The 23,352-nt window shown below is 28.0% G+C and overlaps 5 protein-coding genes across 5 annotated transcripts; 1 reads left to right on the forward strand and 4 right to left on the reverse strand.

Annotated features, from left to right (window-relative positions):
• Positions 1 to 3: 3 nt before the first annotated feature.
• Positions 4 to 957, reverse strand: PmUG01_09040900 (conserved Plasmodium protein, unknown function; the record flags this gene model as incomplete). Its single annotated transcript, XM_029005108.1, has 5 exons — positions 4 to 168; positions 349 to 417; positions 509 to 547; positions 650 to 803; positions 908 to 957. 5 exons carry the CDS (start codon positions 955 to 957, stop codon positions 4 to 6), a joined length of 477 nt encoding a protein of 158 aa, XP_028861731.1.
• A 1,016-nt stretch (positions 958 to 1,973) lies between these two features.
• On the reverse strand, positions 1,974 to 5,951 carry PmUG01_09041000 (oxysterol-binding protein-related protein 2, putative; the record flags this gene model as incomplete). Its single annotated transcript, XM_029005109.1, has 1 exon — positions 1,974 to 5,951. The coding sequence occupies one exon, from the start codon at positions 5,949 to 5,951 to the stop codon at positions 1,974 to 1,976; it is 3,978 nt and encodes a 1,325-aa protein (XP_028861732.1).
• A 2,624-nt stretch (positions 5,952 to 8,575) lies between these two features.
• PmUG01_09041100 (conserved Plasmodium protein, unknown function) lies at positions 8,576 to 10,837 on the reverse strand (the record flags this gene model as incomplete). Its single annotated transcript, XM_029005111.1, has 1 exon — positions 8,576 to 10,837. The coding sequence occupies one exon, from the start codon at positions 10,835 to 10,837 to the stop codon at positions 8,576 to 8,578; it is 2,262 nt and encodes a 753-aa protein (XP_028861733.1).
• Positions 10,838 to 14,961: 4,124 nt separating this feature from the next.
• PmUG01_09041200 (ubiquitin-like protein, putative) lies at positions 14,962 to 17,961 on the forward strand (the record flags this gene model as incomplete). Its single annotated transcript, XM_029005112.1, has 1 exon — positions 14,962 to 17,961. One exon carries the CDS (start codon positions 14,962 to 14,964, stop codon positions 17,959 to 17,961), a length of 3,000 nt encoding a protein of 999 aa, XP_028861734.1.
• Positions 17,962 to 19,982: 2,021 nt separating this feature from the next.
• PmUG01_09041300 (conserved Plasmodium protein, unknown function) lies at positions 19,983 to 23,312 on the reverse strand (the record flags this gene model as incomplete). Its single annotated transcript, XM_029005113.1, has 1 exon — positions 19,983 to 23,312. The coding sequence occupies one exon, from the start codon at positions 23,310 to 23,312 to the stop codon at positions 19,983 to 19,985; it is 3,330 nt and encodes a 1,109-aa protein (XP_028861735.1).
• Positions 23,313 to 23,352: the final 40 nt, after the last annotated feature.

The following is a 23,352-nucleotide window of genomic DNA, read 5'->3' on the forward strand; positions in this document are numbered from 1 at the left end:
TTATTATTTTTCTATTTTATTTTGTATTGTATTGTATTGTATTGTTTTAACATTATTTTTTTTTTTTTTTAACGTAGAATAAGTAGCTTTGTAATCATGGATCCACAAGAAAGGAATTTTTTTCCATTTTTCCTTTTCAGTATTATTTAAGAGTTCTTTCAAATTGTGCTATAAAAATGTATATACAAAAAAAAAAAAAAAAAAAAAAAAAAAAAAAATGAAATGCAGATAGAAATACAGATATATATTTATAGATCCCGTTTTACTTTAAGATATTATGTAATAATATTACAAAAAAATATAAAAAAAAAGGAGAACAAGTTTATTTTACTTTATTTAATTTTTAACCTTTCCAATAATACTTAAGTCGCTTTGTAGCAGGCACAGGGAACATAAAAAACTAAGCTTTTTTTTTTCCTGTAGTGAAAAGAAAATTATAGTTGGAGTGATAGTTGAAGATGAAAATAAATACATGGAGTATTGGAGTTTAATTTATTCTTATATTTACGAGGTCGGTGTAGCGCTGACTGCATTTAGGTGTTATTTCCTATAACATTTTCGAAATTAAAAGGGATGAGAGAGAAAAAAAAAAAAAAAAATAAAACAAATGATATTTAATATATATATATAGTTCACGCACGAACTTTACTGGAATGTAGGGAATATATTCTGTTGTATCTTTCCATAGCGTTTTGTTCTGTTTGCTTATAATATTTTTTAAGCTTTTATGTGACTGAACGTTTGAGGTACTTTTTCTGGATGTCCTTTCTGCATACTCGTAACAGAAGTTGTCATGGTTCACCCTGAATATAAAATTGTTAGAAGTTAGTATTGAAAAAAAAAAAACAAATAATTAAAATTAAATAAAAATGAGTTTTTTCGTTTTTTTTTCTTTTTCATTTTTTACTCATTTTCTCCTTCAAATAATATGTAGCGTTCAGAATTTGGTTCTTCCATTATTTAAAAAAAAAATTATACGTCGTTATTACTTTACGTAATAACAAAGCAATAACAGGTTTGTTCTGCTTTTGTTCCTTTGTTTCCGTCAAAATTTTTTTCTTTTCTTGTGATATAAAAAATTGTGTAATTTTACTTGCTCTTTTTTTGTTATATTATTTATATATATATAAAATATTGTAACAAAAATTAAATTAGGGTAAAAACTTTATGGTGTTTTATGAACAAAATTTTATTTTTTGTTCAGGCGAAAATAGACAAAAAAAAAAAAAAAAAATTAAACCTTAATTTAAGTGTTAATTTGTTATGTGGATTAAATTAAGCCAAAACAAATTATGAAGGAGCATTGTATATGTATATATATATACATATATATACACATGCATACATAAATTTATGTATATATATGTATATCCGTAAAAAGGCGAACAATGACGCATTTTTAAAACAAAATTACTCTTATATTCTTTCTTTTGCAACATTATGGGACATGTACCTTTCAACACATGACAATACAAAAAAATGGGAGCCTATTACTGCTCTATAAATTATTTCCTTAAAAAATGATATCTCCTGAATGTGTTAACAAACACGTATTCACTGTACATATAAAAAAAGCATAAACGCATTTATACACAAAAGCATATACATATATATATAAATAAACATCACTTTTAATTTTAATTTTAAATTAAATATACAAGCTTTGTGCTTATTTGTTCTTGAGCGGGGAGGAAGGAGATTTAATATCACCCTGCACAGTTCATAAATTATTGATTGAAAATATATGAACAGGTCATACAAATATGCGATTTTTCCTTAACAAGTAATAAGAATTATAACTATTTCCTCAATACAAGGAACACAAACAAAGTGATACAAACGTGTATATTGTCACCTAAAACGTAAGAAAAGTTTGCATGAAGACATATGTAAGTATGTACATATGTAAATATGTACGTATATATGTATGTACGCAAACATTCACTCGTATGTGGTTCGTTCGAAGTCCGCGGTTAAAATATGTCTGGGGAGTTTGTAAATTGCCTATTTTTTTTGACGACCCAATATTTGTTATTAAATAAATACATGTCCTTATCTTTATAAATTGGATCCTTGTTTTTATAAAACCATTTTGGCTGATAAGAATTTTTTTCTCCGTACATTTTTGAATTTTTTCTTTGTTTATTTTCAAGTCTTTGTTTTTCATTCATAGCAACTTCAATATTTCCATTTTCATAATTTCGTTGATCTGGTCTAAATCTGCTGTCCGTGCAGGCAATTGCTGCACCATTTAACCTGTCATATTCAGGTGTTATTTCATTTAATTCCACAGTCATATTATTAAATCCGTAATACTGATCACTATGTTTTGGTCTTTTTTGTGCTTTCCATACACATACGCCATTTAAATTTTCCATATTATTTTCATAAAATTGCCAATCGAAATTATTTATAAATTCATTTAATGTATTTCGATTAAAATGTTTTAAATTTTCTGTTCCATCCTCATTAAAGAAGTATGTACTATATTCTTGCCTTTTCATATTTTTTACATAGGCTATGTAAATTTCTTGTGACCATTTTCCGTATATATAAAAAATAGCATTTTTAAATCTATCACATACTATTCCTCTTACTTTGTGTATTTCTTTATCAAACCATCCTTTTCTTATATAACAAACAATTGAAAAATCACCATTATTATGATTTCTAATTAGTATATTCCCATGTAATTCCACCCATAATTTTCCAAATATTATGTTGTGAATTATCATGTTAGCTCTTTGATATGTATAATGTTCATGTCCATATTCAATTTTGTCTTCCTTTTTGCTGCTCTTTATATTTCTCCCTTGCTCTGTTTTTAAGTAATTACAATTTTCTGTTCCCCATTTATCCGTATTGTCATCTTCGAGAACTTCAATATTTTCATTACTTTTCAAATTATTTAAATGATTATTTTTTTTTATTTTATTATCGTCCATATTGATGTATGCTCGATATTCACTGTCTACTCTCCTCATAGAGTCTGCTCCTTTTTTATTTTCTCCTAAAAAAACAAAAGATTCTTGAGTGTCACAATTAGGTGTAGAATTATTATTACCATTATGGAGAGTGCTATGTGTAACACTAATATCGTTTTCCATTTTAGAGTAATCCTTGGTTCTTTTCTCATTTTCATCTATGTGTGCTTCATTACCATCACCATATTCGTCAACAATGTCATATTTTTTTCTATTTTTTACCTCGCTTCGACTGTTCGTGGTATCTTTTTCATTTTGCGTACTTCCGCTTACAGTTACGCTTCCAATTCCAATTCCTGTTCTACTCCCACTCTCACTCGAAGCGCTTTTCTTCTTATACTTGAGTATAAGATGACTTGCCCCGGGTATATTTACCTCCACTGATTTTCCTAAAATTTGTACGTTAACAATTATACTAGCAAAGTTCTCCATATATTCATTATGACAATGATATGCAGTAATAGGAGGATGATGAACAACCTGCTCTGATATGAAATAGAATTTTCGATGAGTCAATTCATACGTTTCACCTAATAATGGATTGAATGGTTTAAACGTTCGACCAATTACAGATGCGTATGGAGATATAGTAAAAGCTGTTACAAATGCTAGTCTGCTTGTACTTTCTACTTCATTCGATGCATATTTTAATAAATAAATATACTGAAAATCTTCAGCTAGTCTTTGAAGAAATGAAGAGGGTTCATTCAAATATATTGGCATACCTATACGAGAGAGATCTTTGCCTATACAATCTTTTAGTAATGACCACATACTTATTTTTATATCCGTTCTAGGACTTGGTAATTTTTTTCTTCTTTTAATTGTTTTATCTGTATAAATATCTATTTTCCTAAAATTTAACGATTTGACATTTTTCGCCTTGCATAAAGAAATTAACATATAGCCTTCATCTTCATAATTACAACAGTCACCCGAACTGCTATCTGATTCATCCACGTTTTTTTCAAAACTGTCTTTTTGTGTTTCGCTTTCTTTCCCTTCAGTGGGGTGTTCACCAGGCGCATTCTTCTGCTCATCCCTCAACTTATCCATTTTCTCACCCATCTGTTCATCCATTTTCTTATCCGTCTGCTCATCCATTTTCCCATTCATCTGTTCATCCCTTTTCCTATTTCCCTTTGCCTGATTTTGGTTCTGCTTCTCTTCCTCCCTCAGAGATCCTTTTTCACCTTCCCCTACATTTTCCCCTTTTGTAATTTTTTCGCCTTTTTCACCTTTTCCAATATTTGCAATATTTGCAATATTTGCAATTTTTCCCTTTGAGTGTTCATTGTACAGTTTTTCCCCAGATGAACACCCGTCCATACTTTTGTACGAATAATTTTTCTGGTAAAATTGAAGGGGTTCATTGGTACAGGTGGTCTTCATCGATTTTAGTAACTCCTTGTCGTTGTGATTTGTGAATTGCAAAGATTGATCTGAGTTGTTCTTTCGTTCCTTTGTCTTGTTTTTATGTAATGAGTTTTTCTTTTTTGCTGGCTCTTCATTAGTAGACAAGCAAAAGGAAGACCTAGCAGATTTATTCTCATCACTTGAACCACTAGAATCATTTTGTTTTTCATCACAAATGAACTGGTCATCACAATCAAAAAACAAATCATCATCTTCTTCACTTTCTTGATTATTACAATACAAGTTAAATTTTTCATATTTATTTTTTACTTTGACATTTAACTGATTGAGTGTTTTTTTATCTTGTGATTTTTCAAGAAAATAATTTTGTTTCGCTAACAATTTTAATGACTTGTTCATACATTTTGATTGAATATTTTCTTCTTTTAATAACATTTCTGTACAATTAATGTACTTTTCTATTACTGAATCGATACAGTATATCGAATTGGAAAGATGAAATAGGAGAGCACCTAAATGTTCATAATTAATTTTATAATTTGGATCTGATTTTATTTTATTTACAACTTGTTTGGCTTCATTATACTCTGAATTTTTTATTAAATCTCTTGTAATTTCTTTTAATGATACAATATTTTCCATTAAACAGAGTGTTGGACTTTTATCTTCAAAATCAGTAGAGCTTATGAATAATTCATCTAAATTAATTTTGTTAGTACCACTTAATCTTGAGAAGTTTTTTTCTGATTGATCAAGGGATGTACAAGAGGTTCGTCTATCCACTTTTTCCATCTTCTCCTGATCTTCCTCGATACAACCAGAATTGTGCTCACTGTGCAAATTAGAATTATCACTATTGTTACGGTTAATATTGTTATGACTGTTTTGATCATCTTCCTTATGGCTACTAATCCTGTTACTACCACTTGCATTCCTAGCCTTTACATTGGTAACTTCCCCGATGGTCTTACTTTTGCTAAAATCGTTTGTGCTCTTTATGAGTTTTCTCAAAAATTCCGAGTTTGTGGATGTATTAAATGTATTGACATTTATAAATGCTTTTTTATTATAATTCCCATGTAAATAATTTAACTGAGCCTTTTTAAATGATATATACCACTTATGTTTATCTTCTGGATAATCCGCTTTTAAATATAATATCCCTTGTTCACTTGTATCTATTTCAAAATGTAATGGATCATCAGGACATACTCTGATTTTACAGTGTGATAATACAAACGTTTCTTTTGTAGGGGAATATTTATCGATGGAGTACCTTAGAATTCCATTTTCTAATACAAAATATCTTGGTCTATAGCTTCCTATAATGTTTGTCCATTTGTTTAACCATCCTTCATGTATTATTCTTTTATCTCTATTATACCTTTTTGTTTTTTCTTCATAATATTTTCTGTCTCTACTGCTATTAGCATTCTGTAAATTCTGCACGGTATGCAAGCTGTTCAAGTTGTGCACGTTCTGCACACTATGAGCATTACTATTGTTTATGGTATTATCGGACGAGTTACTATTAAGGGAATTTTTTTTTTCACTGAATAGTCTTAAATTTAAATATTTCCCTCCCAACATTGTTTTTGCTCGAGCTTGTTCATTATTTTTTGTTTCTCAGAATTGGCAAGAAACAAAAAAATATATATATACACATATATATACACATATATATATATATATATATATATATGTGTATATATATGTGTATATATACGTATACTTATATTTCTGTGTTTGGGGGGATACGTTTCTAGGTTTGTGCATTCGTGCCTTTTGTGTGTAAATAAATTTAAGTCTTTCTTCGTGCAAACAAATTTAAGCCTTTCTTCGTGTAAACAAATTTAAGCCTTTCTTCGTGTAAACAAATTTAAGCCTTTCTTCGTGTAAACAAATTTAAGCCTTATTGTGTGCAAAAAAATTTAAACCTTTCTTTGGGTAAATAATTTTGCACCTTATTGTGTGCAAATAAATCTGCACCTTTCTTTGTGTAAATAAATATACGCCCTTTTGTGCGCACTTCTATTCATAATTCATTCTTCTATATATTCGTGTACTTATATAATGGCAAACGCTTCACATGAATCATCCCAAAAAAAAAGAAGCCTAGACATATAAACTTCTCAAAATCTAGGAACCTTATTGATAAAACAAATTAAATGCCTCTTTTTGCCAGAGACTGAAACAAAAAGATTTACAATCCATTCTAGTATAGACTTCTAAATTTCAACAGCAGTCTTTCTTATCAGAGCATATTTAACAAAAACAGTATGACGTTTGGACCGTTTATGTAATTTCAAACGAAAAAAAAAAAAAAAAAAAAAGGGGCAAAAAAGGGCAGGAAAAATAAAATGTTATATGTAAAATGTACAATGGATTCGAAAAAAGAAGAGAAGGGGAAACGGAAAAAAAACCGTTTAAGATAGTGAGTAAATGAAAAGTGGAAGTATAAAATAGATAAATCAAAAAATACATAAAAATGCATGAAATAAAGTGAAATTAAATATAGGTAATAATATTTAACGCTCAGTAAAGCATATAAGAATAAGTGTATCAAAAACTAAAAAGCATACATAAAGGGCAAAAAAAATTAGTAAGGAAATATAACACATATGCAGAAGTTCACGTACAAATGTATAAATACATACGTACATATACAAATATATACATACATAAACAAATATAAACGTACATGTACAAATATATACGTACATACATATACAAATATATACGTACATACATATACAAATATATACGTACATACATACACAAATATATACGTACATACATATATGAATATATACATACGTACATACATGAATATATACATATATATGTATATTTTGTTTATATTACTGTGTGTGATGAGAAAAAAAAAAAAAATATATATAAATTAGACTTTTTTTTAATTTTACCATTGTATTAGCATGCACTATCGTAAACAATACTTGAGCTGTACGGAAAAATATGAAACTTTACAGCATATAGGTACAAGTGATAAAAGAAAAAAAAAAAATCTTAAATGAAATAAAGAAGCTAAACTGATTGAAGAGGCTAAATGCATTTAATGAATTAAGCAAAAGTAAACTCCTTTATGAGCAATGACTAATTTAACGAATGTCAGCAAAGGTAAATTAAGTGCTCCCAAAATTGCCTTATACATACTTGCACATGTTGAGTATATACCATAAGTACATTGTTACATACTTGTGTATACATATATATACTATGCACATTTGAAGAAAAACAATTTGTTCACATGAAGTTTGTCAACGATAGTATATATTTTAAAAAGGATTTCTTTATAACCTTTTTGATACCTTTTAATAGCTTATTATCGTACTTTTTAAAATAATAAAATAAAAAAAAAAAAAAAAATGTGCACACCAAAATTTTATATTTACTACTTCACATATTGTCGTAATACGATTAAATATGTCTACATTTTTTGTTTGGTCATAATGATATTATATAAAAATTTGAAACATGGAAGAAAAAATATATTGTGTTAAGGTTATCAAAATAGTGAAAGAAAGTAAAAGGAAAAGTATTAACATCATTTTAATAAGAGCAGATAAAGTCCTTGTCCTACTAATTTATTTAACAAAAGAAATAAAAGAAAAGAAAATACACCTGAACGAATTTTCCCTTTTTTAACAACAAAAAAGGGGAAATAAAAAATAATTGGCAATTTAATACTTGGGGAGATGAATTATCAGCGTTCTGATATAAGGATTAAAATGGTGTATACATATATATGTATGTATATGAAAAAAGACATATATAGAGAATAGGGTGGGATACATCGAAAAAATTAAAATTATGTTGTTTCATATTTTGCGTAAAACGTGTAGCAAATTAAAAGAAAAATAATCGAAAAATTAAAAAAAAGTTAAATAATTAAAGAATTTCAAAAATTAATAAAAAGCGTATAATATGGAAAAAAAAGGGAAAGAGTAATGGCGAAAAAGGGGATTAATACAGTGCGAATGTAACGGTTTAAATATGGTGCATCGAAAAATTGAAGGTGTAAGGGTATTCATTAAAAAAACAAAAAAATAGTAAAGGCATTACTCTTATGTGCATTATATAGTGTATGTGTAAATATATATATATATATATATATATATATATATATATGGATATAGCACGATTAGGAGGCAGTTTAAGCATTAGGCCTATGTGTGTTCCATTTTGATCACACTTTATTTTTTGTTAACTTTTACTTGGCGCTCATTTTTGAAGCCTTTTTTCAGAACTGGTATCGTTTTTTTTGTCGCTATTGTCATGGCCTTTGTCTGCATTTTTCTTTGTCCATGTGGTTTGGTTAGTCTTTTATAACGATTTGAAGATGTTTTAACATAGAATAGCCAAGGGCATATTTCTGAAATGTGCTTAGAACAGGCTAATTGCGGATTTGTGCACTTATATATTCTGCAATAGCAAATAATAAAAAATATAGCAAAAATGATTACAGATGGAATAGCTGCAGCAATAAAAAGAATAATATAGTGATACTTGTAATGCCTACAAATAGTACAGTTAATAGGTTTGGGTATTTCTTTAGTTTTATCTACTAGATAATACATAACATAAAAATAGTTTGATCGATTTAATTGCTCTTTTATCTGTTTGGTAGTTACATAATTCAAAATATTGTCTTTACTCATTTTTTTTGAATATAATTTTATATGTGCAATAATTTCATCTGCCTTCATTTTTATAATAACGTTATTAATTAAACTGTTGTCAATGTCTTCCCCAAATTTTCCAATTACTTTTATAATATCAGTATTCTTATATTTCGTGCATGCACCATAAAAATGAATATAATGAAAGGAGCTCAAATATTTGGTGTTCTTTAGTACATACTTTTGTATATGTTTAAACGTAAATTTTACATTACGGATAATTTTTAGAAATATATGTAACGATATATCTTCATATTTCTTCTCCTCTTCTTTTAATTTTCCATTTTGTTGATCACCAAATAGATATCGTGCCATAACGAATGACGGGTTCACGAATAGCTGATCTTCGAATGGCTCTTTTTCGTACGACAGTTTTCCAATAGATAATGAAAAATCCTCATTGTGGAAAAAATGGTCTAATAAAATATTGTAAACATTTTCAATAGTAAAATAAACATCGTATGTATCATCTTTTCCTATGGTTGAATTCCCGTACGAGTCAGTTAACAAAATCTGTAGAATTATTTTATTCATGTTTTCTTCTGTGTCGAAAAAATTGGAGGAGACCCCATATTTTTTACATCCTTCAGTATTTGCGCTATTTTCGTTATTTGCGCTATTTTCGTTATTTGCGCTATTTTCGTTATTTGCGCTATTTTCGTTATTTGCGCTATTTGCGCTATTTGCGTTATTTGCACTATTCGCGTTATTTGCACTATTCGCGTTATTTGCACTATTCGCGTTATTTGCACTATTCGCGTTATTTGCACTATTCGCGTTATTTGCACTATTCGCGTTATTTTCACTATTCGCGTTATTTGCACTATTTTGCGTTTCTTCCTTATTTTGGCAACCCTGTATGTTACTCTTCAACTTATTTTCTCTTCTCGTTTTATACCCTATAATTCGCAGTTCCGGGATAAAGACTTTCGTAAACTTATCAACTACAAATGCAGAGTTTTCCATACCTACATAACTGGGGTATAATTTATGTAAGAAATCTTGTACTAAATTTTTTAGCTTCAGTTCTATATCCCTGATATATTCTTCTTTTGTTACATCATCTATATTATTTTTTTTTTCTAAAGATATATATAATAATATACTATCTTTATTTAATGATAATTTATATTGCATTATTTTCCTTAAAAAGTTCAAACTCATCCAATGATTTATTGTATGTTCATACATTAACATTAGCATATGTCTTTTCCCTTTCTCGTCTAGTTGCTCATAGCTAGTTATTATAGACACGTACAATATATCTAACATTATATGAACTTTTTTATAGCTCTCTCTAGAATTAAATATCTCATCCATAGGAAAAGGTATGAGTGACATGAGAGTTAATTTATTTTTCCTGGTTTTTGTAATTTTTTCAATTTCGTTTGTAATTTCTTTATCTATTTCATTTTTTTCATATATTTCTTTATATCTTTTTATTGATATATTTTTCATTTCGTTATATAGACACATATATATATGGTCACTTTTTTGATTTATTCCAAATTTTATATTCTCCAGAATTCTGACCATGTCATCTAGGTTTACAACATTTTTATTTAAAAATTTTGATTTAATGAGAAACTTTATAAAAACTAAACGAAAGAAGTGATAATCATCTTTATCAAATGTTTTCGTTAATTTGTTATTGTAAAATTTTTTTATTAAAAAATTCCGTTCGCTCATATTACTTTTTGTAGTAGCTACAATTCCTTGTTTAAAAAAGAACATCATAATGACACACATGAGGTAGAAAAAGCACTCTGCATTCATTATACCTACTATACAAAAAAAAAAAAAAAAAAAAAAAAAAGAATAACTGTTACATAACAAGTGTGAATAAGTAAGGTATGTTAACAGGTTATTGGAATATGACCCCTGCACACACCATGCTGTTATTTTTGCTGGATGTTATTCGTAAGGTCCTCTTAGAAGTTGGATGTTTCACTTTGGTGCATGTTTTGCATATATCGCTTTTTTTCTTTCTTTTCTCTTCCTTCTCTTCACTTCAAATCATTTCAGGACTTATTCCTCGAAAGATAAGACAATTTTATAAATGGTCAAAAGGGTTGACAAACCAAATAAGTTTAACTCATTACTGTCTCGACCGCAAAAACACCAACACGTAAGCTATCACGTTTAGACAGCATAATTTACCGTTGTACTTGAATTTTTTTTTTTTTTAACATATCAATAAGGCAAAAAATAAACCCTAAAATAGGTTACAGAATAAGTTGTAAAGTTAACTGCAAAATAGGTTGCACATAAGCTGTTGAGTAAATTGTAAAATAAATTATACATACATACATATATATATATATATATATATATATATATATATATATATATATATATATATATATATAAAATTTTATACGTGTAGAGGGACGACGAGAAATGGAGAAAAATTCTCAAAAAGAAATGATATTTAAGGCATAAAAAAGGAAAAAAAGAAAAACAAAAAAATTCGGTAAATAGGACTTGGAAAAACACCAAATAGTTGCATGCAGCACAAATCTGCAAATTCACATAAGCTGATAATTTATAAATACAACTGCATTTTAGAGACCAGTTGAAGTTATATACCTTTTATTCTTTCTACATTTGATGAAGGACATTTTTTAAAGAAATATCATATAAGCAGTTAACACGTGTTGCAAAGGCTAATGAAGGAGGGTTTCCTAGTCTTCCGTACGTATTCATACCCATATGCATAAACTTACGTATATCAAAGAATAATCGTAAAAAAGGATAAAATAGAAAATGTGTAAGCGGAAAATGCTTAAAACAAAAAAGACAATTTCTTTTTTTTTTTTTTCCACTTTTTACATATTTAGTAGTATTAAGAACGAACTTCGCAAAACTTTCAGATGAACACCGTGCTTTTTATTATAATCCCAGAAGATACGTAAAAAAAAAATTATGAAATAAGCAAATGGAAAAAATATATAAAAAAAAAATATTTCTATTTTATATATTACTAAAATTCCTTTATTTTTTAATAACAAAAAGCTGACTATCTTCTTAAAGATGAAAAATATATTTTAAAAGGTATAACGTGCTAAGTATATGAAAGGTAACCTTATTTTTCCCCTTTTGATAAAATGTTAGATAATACCGTTTATTTGATCACGTATATATGGTATAGCTGTAAAAAGTACACCTTTATAAACCTTTTAAAAAAGGAGTGATGGGAAAAATGGAAAAGACAGAAAAGAAAAGAAAAAAAAAGAGAAAAACAAACATGGGGACAAGATGATGATACGAACTAAGGATTACTTTGTTTTGAAATTTTTTTTTTTTTTTTTTCTCCTGATATTAAATGGTAGATTATACGAAAAAATTATGTACATGTAAGGAAAAAGAAAAACAAAAAAGAAAAAACACACACACACACACAAACAGAAAGGGGTTAAAAAATTGAAGATAAAAACTTCACAAGTTTTTACATATGAACTGTTTTTCTACATATAATAAATTTATCGTTTTGCCGATTTTTTTTTTTATTTTCATTATTTAGTCTTTTTGGTTATTTATCCTTTCATTCCTTATATGTCGTTTTCGTTTTTGTTCCTATCTGTTTATTTTTCCATCTGTTTTTTTTCCTATCTGCTTTTGTTTCTATCTGCTTTTGTTTCTATCTGCTTTTGTTTCTATCTGCTTTTGTTTCTATCTGCTTTTGTTCCTATTTGCTTTTTTTTGCTTTTTCTTTTATTGTTCCTTCCCCTTCTGCTGTACTCGCTTGTTTTTTTACACCTCAAGGTCTTTTTTCATTAATTTATTTTTTCGTCATACATTTTTTTACACAAAAATTGAATGAAGAGAAACTTTTGCAATTCTACATGAATATTATTTTTTAAAACTGTAAAATATGCGTTTATAACGCTATTTTTCATGTAATATTAATAGTATTTTTTGTTTTATTCTGCTATTGAATTTTGTTTTATGTTATTCTAAGAACAAAATGACTTTCGTAATTTACACAATATTTTAAAGAGCGTAAAATTATTTTTATCCAAATTTAACGAAATTTTAAATTTTTATGACGATAAACTATTTTTTTCTCTTACAGGGCAGATATTCACACATATACGAAATATACAATTAAAACATGAAATTGCACAAAGGAAAATGTTACATATATATATATGTAATATGTGTTTATATAATACAAATATAAAGGTTTTTTAATTTTTTTAATATTAATATTAGACACTTTTTTACTTATTTAAATTTTTATAGGCATATGCCATTTTAAATTTATACAATATTTTTCATCCTTCCTAATGTTTGTTCATCTTTTTGTTTTTCTTTGTACTGCGTATTGTACTTGTACGTATACAATGCCCACACATACATATATACTAACATATATATACATACATATATATATATGTATATATATATATATATAATATAAATTATAATTTTTTAATTATAATGTACGGAAAACAAGAATATCGTAATGTTTCAACTTTAATGAAACGGACATAGCACATTCTTAAAACTTTTCATAAAAATAAAGCTTCATTATTACTTTTTGTATTTCCTAAAATGTTTGTTTTTTTATATACAATTTTGCAAAAAAAAAAAAAAATATAATATAAAAATATATTAACAAATTAACAAATAAACAGATAAGCAGGTATACAGATAAAGAAATAAACAGACAAATAAATTACAAAACAAATAAACTAAACTATTAAACAAATAAATTGACAAAAACATAAACAGACAAATTAACAAATTATCAAACAAACAGACAAATTAACAAATTATCAAACAAATAAACAGACAAATTAACAAATTATCAAACAAATAAACAGACAAATTAACAAATTATCAAACAAATATACGGACAAATTAACAAACTATCAAACAAATATACGAACAAATTAAAAAATTGTTAAACAAATGAACAAACAAATAAATAAAATAAAACAGTTTAACACACATTTATTTTTAACACATTATAATTGCACAAAAACAGCTTCTTGTTAAATAAAAAGGAAATAAGAAAAAAAAAAAAAAAATATTGATCATGTGTACAAAACATTTTATATATTTATATAAATATATACATATGTACGTATATGTACAAGTACATATATATACACATAAATGATGCAAAATTTACTTCAACTTATGAATATAAAAATAAAGTAAAAGAAGAAAAATAGTAAAAAAGGAATATGTCATTAAACCAGTATTTTTGACTATTTTTTCTTTATAGCTGTTTAGTAAGTGTCGTGCATATTTTTAATTGAATAAACTTACATATAATAATATAAATTTTTTTATTTTTTTAGAAACAGTTTTTTTATAAATTTTTTCGTAATTTCCAAAATTTGATATTTTATATACACGTATACAAACGTATACGCATAAATGTACATATGTAAATATATTCGCAAGTATACATATATATTCTCGTATATTTGTGTGAACATGCATATATAATATATTAAATATTTACGTACAAATATATATGCACAATTTTATACAAACAGATATTTGCGAATAAGTATATAACGCTAAAGTAAATACAAATAAATTCGTACGCGCAGATATGTACACGTAAATATATATATATATATATCTGTTTATTTATATATATGCTCTTTTTTTACATTAATAAACAAATTTCAATGTGGTACATAGAGGATATAATAACAGTAGAAGAAATAAACAAGTTATTTACAAATAAGAATTGACTCGAAAAAGAAAAGAGAGCACTGCAAGTACCATCGATTACATATATTATTTATAAAAACGCAGAGCATGAACATATTTGTTTTGTTTTAGAAAGAAAATAAAAATAATAGTAAGAAAAATTTTATGTAGAAGGGTAAGCTTTTATTTTTTTGGAGAAAATAAAAAATAAACATTATAGCACAATGTTAAATTCAACAAATAATAAGGAAAAGAAAGAGGCATTTATGGACCTTGACAATATTGATCTTAGTGAATACAACCATGTAATAAATAATTCCTACAGCTCGGACGAGGATGATGATGAGGAGGTTTCATCTTCCTGTGATAGTAATAACGATAACATAAATGATAATAATAATAATAATGATAAAATAAATGATAATAATAAAGATAATATAATTGATAATAATAAAGATAATATAATTGATAATCATAAAGATAATATAATTGATAATCATAAAGATAATATAATTGATAATCATAAAGATAATATTATTGATAATCATAAAGATAATATAAATGATAATGGTAATAATAACAATGATAATAGTAATAGTAATGATGATATTGTTGGGGCACGAACGAATAATGATAGCACTAAAAATAAAGCGGATATAACTTCGGACAGTGTATGTATAACTGTAAAGGGTAGTGATAAAACGTTTAATTCAAATGGCAATGAATGTGAAGAAAAAAGCAAAAACAAGGTGGACATCATCGGTGGTAGTAACAACTATGGTAGTAAGGATCCTTATGATGAAAAGAAGTCTACAGAAGAAGTGCATAGTAATGGGGTAAACATCAATGATGATAATAATAATATTAATAATAGTAGTTGTAGTGGTAATAAGAACAACATCAACAGTAACAGTAATAATAAAAACAGTAACAATGACAGTAATAAAAAAAATAGCAATTGTAATTATACAAGTAATAGCCGCAAGATGAGTGCCAATAGTTCGTATGCGTACGCCAGAATAAAGACGAATGACTGCAATAACAGTTTATATAAATGTAAGATTGAAAAGAATATAACTATAAAAAAACTGAAAAAAAGTTTGAACAAATTGTTAAATAATGAAGACGAATATAGAATAATATACAGGGGAAGATTATTAAAAGATGTGGAAACATTGTCAAAATATGATATAAAATTTAATGATATTTTATATGCAATTAAATTGAATAGGAAGAGGAGTGGAAATGATGCTGTGTTAGATTCAGGAATAACAAGTTCACAACTAAGTACTATAGGAGATGAATATAATGATGTAGGAAAGTTATCACAAAATGATAATATATCTAAATTAATTTCATCTATGTTTGATAATAGTGATTTTCTTAAATCTATCATGGATTCAAATAAACAATTACAGAAGTTAAGAGAAAAGAATTCTGATTTACATCATATGCTAAATGATTCCCAAGCTTTAAAACAATCTTTTGAAATGATTAAAAATCCTTCATTAATGAAAGAATTAATGAGAAATACGGATAGAGCTATAAGTAATATTGAAGCTATACCTGGTGGTTTTAACACTTTAAGAAGGATGTATCATAATATACAGGAACCTATGTATGCAGCTAATGATATATCAAATGAAAACAAAAAGAATAAAGTTAAGCATTATGATTTAAACTCTTCGTCTCCTCCAACTAGTGAAGCTTTTCCTAATCCGTGGGCATCTAAAGATAATAATTCAAAAAATGGCAGAAATAGTTCAAATGATTTAAACAAATATCTTTTCATGAATAATAGTCTTTTCAACAATACCAGCGATATTTTTAAAGCAAATAAGAAGAGTAACAGTAATGCTAATAAGGATGCTGATAGTAATGGTGGAGAAAGAGTTAGCTGGAACAGTAATAATAATGGGATTAATGGGATTAGCAATACGAATGGGAATAAAGACATTAATGGGAATAACAGTATGAATGGTATTAACAATCTGTTAAAGTCGAATATTTTTGACATGCTCCAGAAATATCAAAACCCACTAATTAACAAAGCAGATAATACAAAAATTGAGAAAAAATCCTTTACTACTACTGATAATAAAGCAGTGGATAGCAAAAATTTGGAAAATAGTAAAAATTACCTGAACATGTTCAGCAATGGCCTCCCTAACAGTGGACTTCCGAACAGTGGGTTGCTGAACAATGGGTTGCTGAACAATGGGTTGCTTAACAGTGGGCTGCTGAACAGTGCACGACTTAACAATGGGTTGACGAACGGAGGTCCACCGAACTACGATCAGTTTAATAACAACCTGTTTAACAACATAGTAGACCAAAATAGGAGAAATGAAAATGCCGGTGTAACGAATATGTTAAATCAAATAATTTTAAATTTAAGTAAAAATATGAATGTAAATAATTCGGGATCTAATATGAACACATCCAGTGATATGTTGAACGGCATGAGTATGTTAAACTCTATGAGCAATATTATGAATCCTCTTTATAACGATAATATTAATAATAATAATAATAAGGCTGAAAATACTGGTAGTAATGATAGCAGCAAGACGCACATTAATACTGACCCAAGCTCAGATGTTCAAGGTGTTAACAATTGTGTAGAATTAATGCGTAACAGGAAAAATGCGAACGAATATTTAGATAGTAATATAACTAGTGATAATTATAAGAATTGTCAGAATAAGGAAACGTTAGAAAAAGGAAATTGTTTTAATTTACTAACACACAATATTAATAAGGATACAAATAGCATTTATAGTAACTCGATTTTAGAGAAAAACCGGTGTGATAATACTAATAATAAAAACTCGTCTCCTCTAAATATATCTACAAACAATCAAGTTAATAACTTAAATATGGTAGACGACCCAGACTCCACAAAATTATCAATGCCCATTAGTATCACTACTGCTACGGGTTCAGCTAACACAACTTCTACTACTACTTCTACCACTGCTGCAACTAACACTGCTACTAATAACAATAATAATAATAATAACATTAGCACCAGTAGTAGCAGTAGTGGCATCGCACAGGAGCAGCTCTATTTTCAAAAATTATATGAGGAACAGATAAACTCGTTAAAAGTAATGGGATTTACAGATACACAAAAATGTTTGAAGGCCCTAGTTGATGCCAAAGGAAATATAGATAGTGCGATCGATATATTAGTAAATGAGACCAACGAAAATGAAAATTAAGAAAAAAAAAAAAAAAAAAAAAAATTAGATACAAGCCTATGTACAGGAAAAATTACAAAGCCCATTTAGAGGTAGAAAATATATGTATATGAATTGCATCTGTATAGATATATGAGTATATGCCACACATATATATATATATATATATATATATATATATATATATATGTATGTATGTGCATACTCTTCTTTCCATTTAACCAGTGTGAAGGTGCCACTTAGAGATTTAAAGAGTCCATTAAATTGTACCATTACTTATTCTTTATAGTTATTGGAGAGGGCTTTTTTACTCTTCAATATTTCTTTGTTCACTTTGCATTGTTCATTTTGCATTGCTCATTTTGCGTTGTTTATTTTTCTTTGTTAATTTTTTATTTTTTTTAACAAAAAAAAAAAAAAAAAAAAAAATTCTTTTTTAAACAAAGAGAAAGATTGTATTCCCAAAATTTGAAGTTTCATCATTCTCCTTAATTTATATCTTTTCATCTGAACCATTTGTAATTAATTTTTTCCATGTTTTAGTTTTTATATTATTACAAAGTGTCTTTATATATATATATATATATATATGTATATATTTAAAAAAAAAAAAATTTTTTTATTTCAACGCGAATGAGCTTATACGTAAGTGTAGCGCACATGCATGTACTAAATACGTACACTTTACATTGTAAGTATGTGAATACGTGAATGTGTGCATAATCGTGTATGTTTATACTACTTTAAGGAGCTCTTATTTTTTTCTTCTTTTCTAATAAATGTGCATAATTTTTATGAAAGGAAAAATTAAAACTAAGAGTTAAAAGTTATGTAGTAGTTGAACCCGTTAGGTATTTGGATGTTACGAATCGAGGCACTGTAATATTGTAAGATACAGTGAAATAGCAGAATGGAAAACACTTTTACATATTTATGTCTGAAATTTATATGAAAGAATAAAGTTCGGAATACGTATATTTTACACATGTGCACACATATATGGTAAGATTATAATTTTTAAAAATGACAATTTTGAAATGTTATACTATTTTTGCATGATGCAGAAAATGGAAAGGCAAACGTGGAGGAAGTAGGGGTAGTGGAGCAGGTGAAGTGAAGGGGGAGTCAACGAATTGAACGAAATGGAAAAAATCAAAAAAGATAAAAAAACGAAAAATGTTATAGTATTTCTCATTTTACATTGATAAATAACGTTTCTGGTATAAGAAGGTGAAAACCAAGGTAGACGATCATATTTTAAGCCGAAGGAATTAAATGAACAATGGATTGTATGTGAAGGACGATAAATGAAGGATAGTGTATGAAGAAGGGGGGAAAATAAAAAGTAGTTCATAGTTTTAACTTTTTTTTTTTTTTTTTTTTTTTATTATTCTCACGTTCTGAAGTTTTTGCAGTTTGTATGTATGTATGTATATCTACGCATAAGTTTATTTAATTTGGGGCTCTTCAAAATGGTGTATAAGAATATGGCTGTTTTGTAATTAAATTAGCATAAAATACCACGGAAAAAGCAAAAAAATGGGGTAAAAAATGAGGTAAAAATGAAGCTAAAAATGAAGCAAAAAATGGGGTAATAAATAAAGGAATATATAAAAAAAGGAACACCATTTAGTTGCTCGGCTTTTTATGTGGTATTTTTAAAAAAGAGCGTCCCTTAATAAAACAACGCTGTATGAGTTTCGAATTTTAGTGCATATGTAATATTTGTTGTTACGCGCTCCTCAACATAATAAACATCATGATGAGTAGTGGTAAATTTTGAAAAGTACGTATTACGTATAGATCATTTTGTTAACATATTTTATTTGATTAGCGCCTTACAAAAAGCGCTAATCTTCCAAATTGTAAAGCCTTTTTTTTTTTTTTTTTTTTTAAATGTTTAAATTTAATTTGTGTATGTTGGAATTATGTTCAATTGCGTATTAATACTTATGTATGTGCATATCGTGTATATATTTTGTATGCATCGTACATGTATTGCGTGTATGTATATCTATGTAGTATGCATGTGTGTTTATCCATCACGTGATACTAAACTTGCACGACAAGGAATGACGGAAGTAGTGGTGCTGTGAACCAATCCATTTACAAGATTCTTTTTGACACCTAACTTTAATATTAGAATGAATTTTATATAGCAAGGCCATAGCTCCTTTCGAATTTTTGTCGATTTTTATAATTCCATGAGAAAAATGTAAAAAGCAGTTAGGACATTTTACCCTCTCTTGATCTAATTCATGGTTCATAATATAATTCCTTAAGCAGTCAGAACAGCTGGAAGCATAACAACAAGGAAATAATAATGGTTCATAAGCTAAATTTATTTTACAAATGATACAAATAAATTCTTCTACATTTATAAGGAGAATAGAGGAAGGAATTTTAAAGGGTACATCTTTTTCTTTTTTTGAATAAGAATCTTTTTTTGCCCATGTGGCTCTAACTCTACTACCTCTAATACGAACGATACCAGAGCTAGTTGCATTTAATGTTCTCTGTGCTTCTATATTAGTTGAAAAACGAACAAAAGCATATCCAGAAGTTGCTGTCCATTCCTTATTAGGATGTCTAGATTTTTTATCACATACAACCATAGTTAAATCTACATGTCCATATTTGCTAAAAACAGCCATTAAATCTTTACGAGTAGTATTTGGAGGGACATTAACAATTAAGGTAAATTTAGCACTAGTGGACAAGTTTTTATTCGCACTGTCTAAACAAGAATTTATATTAGGGTGGTTTCTGTTACTGTTTGCGGATGAGCAGTCAAAGTAGCTCAACATAGAATTGCCAAATGCAACTCCATCTCCAAATCCATCGCCGTCATAATCATCATCATAATTACAATCATTATAATTGTCACCATAATCAATATCTACACATTCAACATCATAGTTAACATCATAGTTAACATCATAGTTAACATCATAGTTAACATCATAGTCAACATCATAGTCAGCATCATAGTCAACATCATAATTAGCACAATCATAACTAACACCATTGCATTTAAAGCCATTACAATCAGTAGTATTATGGACCGTATTCCTTTCATTCCTCCCTTCTTCTGAAAAAGGGGTATTGTAATATTCGTTTTCATATTCTTCCGGATGAACCCCACTTCTAAATTTTAGTGTGTCACCTGCAAGAGTGTTTATAAAGCTTTCATTCCTATTGTTCAAGGGGCGTATTAAATTATGTGAGTTTAGAATTTGATTCATTTGATATATTTGATGTTTTTCGCTCTCCTTATTTTTGCCGCTAACATTTTGAGCGCTGTTTAGACATGTAGGATTGCCTCTATCTAGGCCTCTGGTACTGTTTAGGTATACAGAGTTACTGCCCATATTCACTATATCGTTGGTCATCCCCGCTAATTCGTTACCTGAGGAGCATCCCTTAAAATCTTGCTCATCATTTTTTTCCAAAACTGTGTTTTCATTTAAATTGCTTTGAAGTGTCAAAGTGGCACTATTTAGAATGTCTAAATTGGTAAAATATTTTAGTAAATTTATATAATTAATATTATCATTAAGTGCCATAGAGGAATAATCTGAACCTTTTTCAAGACTCAACAACTTTGGATCGTTCATGCTACTAGCCATTTTGTTAAATGTAAATTTTTTCGTGTTGTCAAAATTTTCATCAGTATTATTTACATCTCCACTTTGGTTAATAAGGAAATTTCCTAATATTTCATTTTGTATGTAATTATATTTCTTTTTATTACAATTTTCATCAGGGCTATATGTGCCGTCTTCCCATGCTAGAGTCTTTGAATAAGTGTTTCTAATACACAAGGAAGGATGGGTTGTATAGTCATATAATGTCTCTCTTTTTGATGTCAATAAGCTGTTCCCTAATATTTTCATTCCTTCATCTCTTATGCTCTCATTATCTTTCTTCTCATATATATTATTATTTGTAAAAATATTATCTCTTGAAGGTTCATTTGGGTCATATGGCAGTAAAGGGTCACCACTACTATATGCCTCAACCGTCATTGCGGAATGAGTATGTGTTTGGTTTGGTTCCAAACAAAGGGTAAACAGATCCTTTCTATCTTCCTTTTCCACATATAATACTTTATTCTTTTTTAAATCGAAAAAGTAGTTGTCATCCAGCACATCATTCAAAGGTTCGTCCAAAGGTTCGTCCAAAGGTTCGTCCAAAGGTTCGTCCAAAGGTTCATCCAAAGGTTCATCCAACTTTTCGTTCAAAGGTTCGTCCAAAGGTTCATCCAAATTTTCGTTCAATGTTTCGTTTTCCACCACGTTTACAAATGCTTCTCCCCAAACGCCATCTAATCTTTCCTGTCCTCTCCCCCCCTTTTCATATAGATTTTTTTCAAGACTATAATTGCCTTCAAAAATGCCCAGGGGTTCATAAAAGGTATCATACGAATATTCAGGTTTATATACAGTATTTATACGAGTTGACATGCTCATCTCATTTAATAAGATATCTTCATTAATATTAATTTTTTTTTTCCCCTCTTCAAAAGTGTTCAACTTAGTTATGTAACGGCTATTCAATTTTCTTGTATTAGATCCCCCCGAATTAGTCGCTTTTAACACTTTTCCAAAATTTTTCTTTGAGTTACTCTTAAATAAAAGATCTTCCTGTTCACTCATTATATTGTGTTTACTAATAACATTATTATCCACGTTACAGTACTTGGCTTCATACATCTCTGTACTTATCTTTTCTAGTTTTTCCGCATCGAAATGAGTTTCGTTTTTGTATTCATTAAAGGTTGACCTATCACACTTGATGTCATTCTTATTTTCACTAGGGAGCAGGGGGCTCATTCGATGCTTTCCCTCTAATACATAGCCCTGCTTTCCGCTATCCACACAGGTGGTAGTTCTATTTCCTCTGTTATCGTTATTGCAGTTTTGGTCGTTTATGCTTGCCCTCGTGTGATTGTCTTTTTCTCTAATGGCAGAGTAGATATTATTATCACTGAGGGCACTGCTACCAAAAGTTATATAATCATTCCATCCTTTCGAATTATGCAAAGCAAAATGATCATTGATGGGAGTATTTCCTCCATTTATATCTCCTAGCTGGGATACACTACTCACCATTATCTCATTGTCTTCTCCATATCCTGTATGGGGGTAATTCAAATCATAGTTAATACCACTAAATGGACTTAAGAAATTTTGAAGAGATTTTCCGGAACATCTGAAAGAGTCTATATCTGTTGAAACACTAGCTAGTTTTACCCCGTCCAAATTTATCCCTTTGTTTTCGTAAAATAAATCATTATATGAACTACTAGTGTTTATTTTATTATCTTCTAAATAGGTTTCATTATTATCATTATGCACCCTTCTTTGCATTTTTCACCTTGCATGTTCGTGTCAAAAAGTATAAACTATG

The sequence above is a fragment of the Plasmodium malariae genome, assembly GCF_900090045.1.
Source record: "Plasmodium malariae genome assembly, chromosome: 9".
Lineage (NCBI taxonomy): Eukaryota > Apicomplexa > Aconoidasida > Haemosporida > Plasmodiidae > Plasmodium > Plasmodium malariae.